Source organism: Lactuca saligna, chromosome 8 (assembly GCF_052625555.1).
Source record: "Lactuca saligna cultivar CGN05327 chromosome 8, ASM5262555v1, whole genome shotgun sequence".
Classification (NCBI taxonomy): Eukaryota; Viridiplantae; Streptophyta; class Magnoliopsida; order Asterales; family Asteraceae; genus Lactuca; species Lactuca saligna.
Window position 1 is genome coordinate 22590875 of NC_136424.1, and position 9453 is coordinate 22600327.

General features: G+C 31.0%; 2 protein-coding genes across 2 annotated transcripts; both read left to right on the plus strand.

Moving 5' to 3' along the window:
- The first annotated feature begins 4230 nt into the window (after window positions 1-4230).
- On the plus strand, window positions 4231-4855 carry LOC145008544 (histone H2B.3-like). Its single transcript, XM_078967135.1, has one exon. The coding sequence runs from the start codon at window positions 4318-4320 to the stop codon at window positions 4732-4734; it is 417 nt and encodes a 138-aa protein (XP_078823261.1). The 5' UTR covers window positions 4231-4317; the 3' UTR covers window positions 4735-4855.
- Window positions 4856-6728: 1873 nt separating this feature from the next.
- LOC145008545 (histone H2B.3-like) lies at window positions 6729-7333 on the plus strand. The gene has a single exon (XM_078967136.1). The coding sequence runs from the start codon at window positions 6795-6797 to the stop codon at window positions 7209-7211; it is 417 nt and encodes a 138-aa protein (XP_078823262.1). The 5' UTR covers window positions 6729-6794; the 3' UTR covers window positions 7212-7333.
- The last annotated feature ends 2120 nt before the right edge of the window (window positions 7334-9453 follow it).

Below are 9453 nucleotides of genomic sequence, written 5' to 3' on the forward strand. Positions count from 1 at the left end.
TTAGATATGCTTTTTTTTGAAACAGAAAAATAGATTTATAAATATAAACCAAAAAAGCCACCACACCACACCTGACAAGGAACCAGACGGGCGGGGAGCAACAAAGTACATGTCAAGTATGTAGATGGAAGACATTGTAAGAAATATATCTTGAAAAGGGAATTCATTAAGATTGCAGTTATGAACTGATTTAAAGTATGATTGGCTTAGATTGTTTTTTTTTTCGTTAAGACGACTTGATGGAATATCCTGAATCTCACGTTTATCTAACAAATAAACAGCTGAGTTGGACGGGCAATACGAGACGAGTTGGACGGAAAATACGAGGCTCGGATTGAGTAAATAGGATGTCCAGTTAGCAATTTAAATGATTTTATACTTCACTTTTCAACATTCACACCGGTAGTCTAAATTAAAATTTCAACTTTTTTACACCCATACAAGGGTCTATTTAAACAGTATCAAAATTTATGAATTTTGATATATATATCAAAATTCATAAATTTTGATACTGTTTAAATAGACCCTCGTATGGGTGTAAAAAAGTTGAAATTTTAATTTAGACTACCGATATGAATATTGAAAAGTGAAGTATAAAATCATTTAGATTGCTAACTGGACATCCTATATATATATATATATATATATATATATATATATATATATATATATATATATATGACAAAACAAAGCAAATTTTTTAAAGAATTTTTTTTTAAATAAATATGGATGATTATGGAAAGATGATAAAATTATGAAATTCGCTATATTTATTTATTTTTCGATAAAAAAGTTGACATAAAAAAAATAAGTTTTTTTTCTTATAATCTGACTTGTGCATGTCCACCATAAGACCACAATGCGTACTTATACTTAAACTATGTTTGGTGTACGAGCTGAAAAAATAGCTGTTAAATAAAAATATATCTGATAGCTGAAAAGCTAACTGATAAAAAATGATGTTTGGTAAAACTAACTGAAATATATAAAATTACATAAAATGACATTTAAGAGTAGTTTTTGTAATTAATTAATGGGTAAATTTGGAAAATTAAAAAAAAAAACTCATAAAAAAGTTATTCTAAGTAATTTTTTCAAAACGCTAGCTTATAAGCTACTTTTTGACTTGCCAAACATGACAACATAAAAAAGTTCAAAAAATAAGCTAGCTGTGATGCACCAAACATAGTCTTACCCTTTCACACTTTTTTTATTTTTTTTTTATTTTTTATGTCACCTCAATTTTTTACCCATTTACTTTTCACTCACAAAAAAACATAAATGATCACCTTTCTACACACTAATTTTATTGAGAGAGAGGAAAAATGAACATACTCAATAATATATATAAGTTTTAGGTACTCAAACTTACGCTACTAGATTGGGTGTGAATTATATATACATTGTAATCGTCCAAAGTTCTTAACATTTAACTCGTAACTTGATTTGCTTCCAAAATTTTAACTTTTTTTACAATTATTTTCCTCTTACATAATTTTCATTTGCAACTATGATATGTGTAGCCTAGTAGGTGTTCGGCAGAAAAATATAGTGTAAGAGGAAGATAAATGGTAGAGGTAAACACGAGACGTTCTAGGTCAGTTTTTAGGTAACCGAACCCAAAACCAGTTTATTGATTTTCAAAAAAAATAGAATCCAACCCAATACCTAAACTAGTGGGTTCAGTTTGTTCGTTTTTCCATATTAGTTTCAGGTTTAAATCCAAACCCACTCCAAAACTAAATTTGAGAATTAGTAAGTTGGTATTGGCTTATATAAGAGATGAAGAAAGGGCAAATTTCACATGAAGGCCGATGCGGGACAAAGTTCATAAATTTCATAAATTAAAGAAGGAACTTACAAGGGATGTGGGATAAAATTGATGAACAAAATAAAAAATTTCATAATTGATGAACAAAATAAAAAATTTCATATGGAGACGATGAGATTCAAACCTTGGTGGTTTGCCTAATACATTCAACGCCTCAACTAGTGATATACTAAATATTTGTGTATGATTTTTCAAAACAACAATATATTATACCTATATAACAAGTATTTTTTATATACAATTATATGTTCGGTTCGATTTTTATTGGTTTTTATATATAGTAAAACAAAAAACGACCCATTATTTATGTTTTTAAAAAACTTGAAATCAAATCATCGGTTTCGTTTTTTTGGCTTCTGTTTTGTCGGTTTTTATTGGTTTTTGGGTTTTCGAGTTCAGTTTTGCTCGCCCATTGATAATGGTGAAATTTTTAAAATCATGAAAGTAAATTAAGTTATGAGTTAAATTTAAGAACGTTGGATAAATACAATGGATATATGATACAAAAGCTATGTAATATTATGGGTTTTAGTACCTAGTGGGTGTTTGGAATACTTTAAAAAAAACTTATTAGTTTTTTAGCTTTTTAAAAAGCTAATAAGCTAAAAAATATTTGTGTATTTAAAAATCGTTTTTTTAAAACAATTTTCTGGATAGGAAAAAATAAAGTTTTCAAAAAGTTGAAAAAACTTATCTTTTTAACAATTTACTCATGAAAAAGAACAGCTTTTCGCATCCAAATACTTTTTAAAATTAGTTTTTTCTTAAACACAATAAGCTAATAAGTACATTTTTCTTGAAAATCATTTTTAACATAAAAAATCTAACCCAAACATACCACAAATCTTATATACCTTATATGGTATATTCACTTTTCTTTCTTTCTCTCTTTCCCTCTCTCTCTCTCTCTCTCTCTCTCTCTCTCTCTTTCTCTTTCTCTTTCTCTCTCTCTCTCTATATATATATATATATATATATATATATATTTTTTTTAAGACGTTCAAGTTTTTAAACATAAAGTACAACCAACTATTAATATAATAATATTATTATTATATATATATATATATATATATCTTACAAATGATAATGCTAAGGATACAATAATTAAAAACACATTTAAATTAATATTTCCTTATTTTTAGGGATTAAATTAGTATTTTCATCATTTTTTACCCAATTTGTACTCCTAAAATACTTATTCTCTGGTATCTGGTGCATTCGAAATCTGAAACACTTATTTTTGACAAATCGTTTGAAATTTAAAAACTCATTCAAATTGGAGTTCCCTAATTTTTTGCATAAAATATAGTTGACTGGAGACTAATTCAAATCTTCTTCTCCTTTTCCTCTATAGAATCCACCGCCATAATATTTTTTGGTTTTGACATTGCACTTTTTATTTTTGTGAAACCGATCGATAATGATGCAAATGTTCTTAGAAATATAACATGTATCCGAATGGAACTAATTGCTTGAAAAAAAACTATTCGCCGCTGCCGCTTTGCGCGGGCAAACGGCTAGCGTGTGTGTGTGTATATATATATATATATATATATATATATATATATATATATATATATTGTTACACTCGGGTCCCGTTAAGTTTCTCTTTCTACCATTTAAATTATAATTTTACAACTTTGGCCCTTACGTTGGGTGTACCTGGATGATATGTTGGGCATAAGGGGCATTAAGCGAAACGGTGACGTTTTGAAGAATACGTTGGACGTATGCTAGGTACGTTAGGCATTTTGGATTGTATAAACCCTAACTAGGGGTGAAAGCGTCATCCGACAACAAAATTTCTTCCCCCTCCCTCCTATACTTGAGAACATATTTATCTTATCCATATTCTCTTTCCATCTCATTCACTCCTTTCCCTCCCCTTATTTCTCTTCCCACTCCTCATTTTTTAATCAAGAGAACAAGGTGTAATTGGTTGAAAGTTAAAAAATTAATATGATGTAAATATTTTTTTGATATATATCTTAAAACATATTCATTTGGATGACATTTTTAATAATATTTATAAAGATAAGCCTAATGAAAAAATATATAACATGCAATTTTTTTAAAAAAATATTATATTATAATGTTTGTATTCAAATAATGAATGTAAATTTATTCGTAAACCGACAAATATAAAAAAACTTGATGGAGTAGAAGACATGATCACCACATATATGTGGTTTAAAAGATTTGAATTTCATTCTAATTTAAGTTCTAGAAAGATTTTACCGCCAGAAATTGAAACCTCTTCAAAAATTTCGAGATCCGCTACATCCACCGTTCAATCGTGCTCTAAAAACCAACGGCCAGTAAACACGATCCGCGTCAGTCTGATCCAACCAATCAGATCAGTTTTACATAGCCTATATAAACACATCCCCAATACATCAACAAACACATCCAAGCTTTTCGTATTCCTCTTCTACAAACACATCCTCCCAATTTCCATTTTCACTTCAATTCTAACAGTAGCAATGGCACCAAAGGCAGCTGCCGGAAAGAAACCAGTGGCGGAAAAGACTCCAGCTGAGAAGAAGCCCAAGGCAGAGAAGAAACTCCCAAAAGACTCATCGGCTGCGGGAGCAGATAAGAAGAAGAAGAGACACAAGAAATCAGTCGAGACCTACAAGATCTACATCTTTAAGGTTTTGAAGCAGGTTCACCCTGACATTGGTATCTCTAGTAAGGCAATGGGCATCATGAACTCCTTCATCAACGACATTTTTGAGAAGCTCGCTCAGGAGGCATCTAAGCTTGCAAGGTACAACAAGAAGCACACTCTTTCTTCGAGGGAGATTCAAACTGCAGTTAGACTTGTACTTCCCGGGGAGTTGGCTAAGCATGCTGTGTCTGAAGGTACCAAGGCTGTGACAAAATTCACTAGCGGTTAGGGTGTGTTGATCTGTTGGTAGTTCTTGTAACATGGGTTTCGTTGGTTTTTGCGATTTATGATGTAAGTACTTTGTAGTGGAAAAGTTCTGGAATTGAAATGAAACTATCTTGTTTTGCCAATGGAATGTTTTTGGTTGACCGTTCTTTTTATGTTTGCTTTTGATCATATTGTTTGTATCCAATGGAATTAGACATGATATTCTTGGTTTATATAAAACATGAAACTCGTGTTAATAAAAATTTATACTAACCACTCGTCCAAAAAGGAAAATGAAGATTCGGTACGTCACGTGTGGTGTACTCCGATATATATATATATATATATATATATATATATATATATATATATATATATATATATATATATATATATATATATATATATATATATATATATATATATATATCGTGTTTGTTTATTTTGTAACAAGATCTATTCATAATTGCCTAAAAACTGATACATGCATTCTAAACATCTCGTAACACCATCTAACATGGCCATTTAATAATTTCTTAATAAATATGTTCCCGTGCTGTATGAAGTGTGATATGGCCTACGTATGTTACAAGTTAGTATTATCCATTTCAGAGCTAACCTACATAACATTTTGAATTATCTATCATCTTCCACCCAATATTCCTCATTATCATCAGTTGAATTATATTCATCACTATCCATCGTACATAATATAAAAATATATTGTCAAACAGTAACACATAATATAAAATACCGATTACATAACGAACAATAATACACAATATAAAATGTTGATTTATAACGATAAACAATAACACATAATATAACATCTCGATTACATAATGTCAACGGTTACCACATAAAAAATAACACATAATGTCAGACATAAAAAAATAAGAAATGATGTCAACTCACAAATCATTATTTCATTAGTAACTTAACAAACTCGATCTTTGCATTATCACTAGTTGGAAACATAAAAGCTTCACGATTTTGTTTTTTGGTGAAGACAAACAATGGTTGTGAATACTTTTGAAAACCTTCAACGAAATCGGGAAATTTGATGATAACAATCATGCAATCTGCTATTGTTGTGAAGAGATTATTTTGAGCAAAAGTTTATGCATTTTTTGTTGATATGACATCTAATATAGCATATACTTTTTTCTCATATATTGAAGTTTTATGCTTTGTTGAGCGAATATTATAAACATTCTTAAACTTCTTTCTTAGTTGAACTACTTTCAGGAAAACTTGGAAAAAGAGTCTCATCGTCATCTAAATTGATTTCATCATTATCTCATTCACCCTCTATATTTGTTTGTTGTTTTGAAATTGTAACGGAGTCATTATCTCCAATATCAACAGAATCCCAAAACAAAATAACATATTTTATGTCAAATATGTTCAACACTATGTATCCCTAAATTTGGTATATTCTTTATTCTTCTGCAAGACACACAAATAATTTTTAATTCGTTGATTTCAATATGCAATCATAGTTTAAAATAATTTTAAAAAAATATATAAATATGTATTTTGGATAAGAAAAAAAGTAATTGATTTTTTTCTTTTTGTGCATTTATTTTATTTTTGCGGCGTTCACATTCAAATGTGCGTACTTATATACATATAAAAATATTTTTCTAAAATTTCATGTATATTATACATTACATAGGTTCTCTCATTTATCTATATAAAACTATACGCCATCAAAAAAAATTATAATAAAAAGTTAAAGAGAAAAAAAGTATATTAAAAAAAAATAGCAAAAATAAATAAAATACTTTAAATAATTAGAAAGATATAATTTTGAAACTCCTAATAAATTTTTTTAAACTATGCCTCTCTTATAAATGTTTTTTTTCAAAAACATTTTGTTACTATCATTGTCTTCATTTATTCTCTAAAAACCAACGGCCAGTAATCACGATCCGCGTCAGTCTGATCGTACCAATCAGATTAGTTTTATACAGGCTATATAAACACATCCCAATACGCCAACAAACGCATCCTACCTTTCGAATTCATCTCCTACAAACACATCTTCTGTATTTCCATTTTCCCTCCAACTGTGTATCAATGGCACCCAAGGCAGCTGCCGGAAAGAAACCAGTAGCGGAAAAGGCTCCGGCTGAGAAGAAGCCCAAGGCAGAGAAGAAACTCCCGAAAGACGCATCGGCTGCGGGAGCAGATAAGAAGAAGAAGAGACACAAGAAATCAGTCGAGACCTACAAGATCTACATCTTCAAGGTTTTGAAGCAGGTTCACCCTGACATTGGTATCTCTAGTAAGGCAATGGGCATCATGAACTCCTTCATCAACGACATTTTCGAGAAGCTCGCTCAAGAGGCATCTAAGCTTGCAAGGTACAACAAGAAGCACACTCTTTCTTCGAGGGAGATTCAAACTGCAGTCAGACTTGTACTTCCCGGGGAGTTGGCTAAGCATGCTGTCTCTGAAGGTACCAAGGCCGTGACAAAGTTCACTAGCGGTTAGATTGTCTTGGTCTGTTAGTATCTGTAGTAATCTGGCTCTTCGTTGGTTTTTGGGATCCCTGATGTAATTATCTTCTAGCTGAAAAGTTCTGAAATTGAAATGAAACTATCTTGCTTTGGTAATGGAATGTTCTTGTTAATCATCTTATGTTTCTTTTTGATTGCATCAAATGAAATTAGGCTTGATAGTCCTGGTTTTTATCTGTTTGTATTGTTTTGTGTCAATTGCATTCGACACACACCACGACTATAATTGATTCGTCTGGGTTTTTCTCTTAAAACACAAATTTGAGGCGGGTGATCGCCTAGAGTATTTCCACAATCTGGTCAAGACACAATTTGGAAATTTGATAAAAAGAATTCGTTGCGACAATGGGGGAGAATTTGTTTCCAACCACATGAATGATTTTTATGCCACCCAGTGACTACCTGCCGAGAAGAAAGCGTGGCTAAACCAAAATGTTAACATGTTAATTTTTTTAATGAGTTTGACGTTGGGTCAAACTTTTGGGGTTAAGATCATAGATTGAGATTTGACATTTTATTAATAAATAGGAAAAAGCCATGCTTTTAATGGGGCAGTACAAAACATAAGTTTTTGTTTTCTTGTTTTTTTTAGTCTATATGTGTTACTTTTGTATTGGATCATTTGTTTAAACACGGTGAAATTGTTTAACGTAAGTAAATAGCTTCATTTTGTTTTTCTTGTTCACTTGCACATTTATTTGTTAGTTTGATGTTTTGAATAAAATATTAACTCCGTGTTCTATTTAATTGGAGTTGTTTTTGTCTATAAGACGGAAGCATGTTAATAAGATTTATACGCATGGTAGTGTTATTTGTTTGGTTTTTCAGACGTGTCTTGCATAAGTTACATATACGTAGTTATTTACAAGTGTCAACGTTGTTGAAATTGTAACAACAAAAACGGATGATGACAAACAGTATGGTTGTTATGAGTCTTGTACTTTGCGAAACGTGCGTGTTGTGATGATGATGATGTCTTGCTCAGGCTCTGTCATTACATACAAATGTGTTACGGTATGTAATGTGGCGAAAAAACTACAAGCTATGTCTTACCTGAATCTTTAAATGTGAGGGTTCTTGCAACCTTTGACTGATGTGGAGTTGATGATGATGTAAGATACACATCAACGATGTTGGAGGTGACTTCAATTTGTGTGGTTGGTGTCGTTTGTTCTACAAATTGGGGGTAGTAATTCCTTCGACATCAATGACAACAAACCATACATTATTTGTGGTAGAGGTTTTCATCAATTGAACAACCATTTTTTTAGATAGACCTTTGAACTTAGTAATGGTAGGTGGTAATTTTGTTTTTCTCTTATTGTGCTCATTTTTTTGTATGTGCTTGTCTGATGTTGTACTAGTGAGTTTTTGCATACCATTGTCGGACAAAGTTACATTCATTGAGTCACTCGAACCGGTAATGGTTGCTAAGAGTTTGTAATTGTACATAGTACTCAAAATAGTGGATGTTAATATGAAGTTAAAGTTTCAATATTTATATGGATGCAGTTACTCACACATAGTTTGGATTGTCAGTTGTTCCATCTGTGGTACAAACCCAAGTAGTTCCTTGTTTCATTGTTGGTCTTTTGCATTTTGGACAGAGAACCTCGTAGATACCAGGTATCCACAAATCTGAAATGTACTATGGATGCCATTACAATGAAGGTTTCTCTTGTAATTATGGTCTTAACATTATTGTTGTGTATTTGTAGTAATTATAAGTTGAAGTATGCAATGATGTATGAGGTGTGCACCAGCAAATCGGAGTGAACTTTTCTATTCATGTCAAATATTGATATTGTAGGACCTTGTATTGTAGTTGAAAGAGTTGGATTGTTCGTGTAATTGCAATTATTTTAAATCAGTGACTATAAATGTTTATCATAAAGGAGAGTAATCTATATGTTTGACGTACGTTTCTAGTAGTGTCTTTGTTTCTAGAATTTGTGGGTTGATGTAAAATGACTTGCACTCATTGTTCCAAGCATCAATGTGCATGTAAGATTAAAGTGTTTTAAGGGTATGGTTAAATTTGCTTACGTATTTCAATGGGTTACTTTTTCTTATCTGAGATGGTGTTGTGTGTACCTACAACGTCTTAGATTTTAACATTTGTCACAACAATTACAATAGGAACAACTTCATTTTCAATTGCAACGTGGTCAAACTTATCTGGTACATACATATTATAAATGTGAGTAAAATAGTAT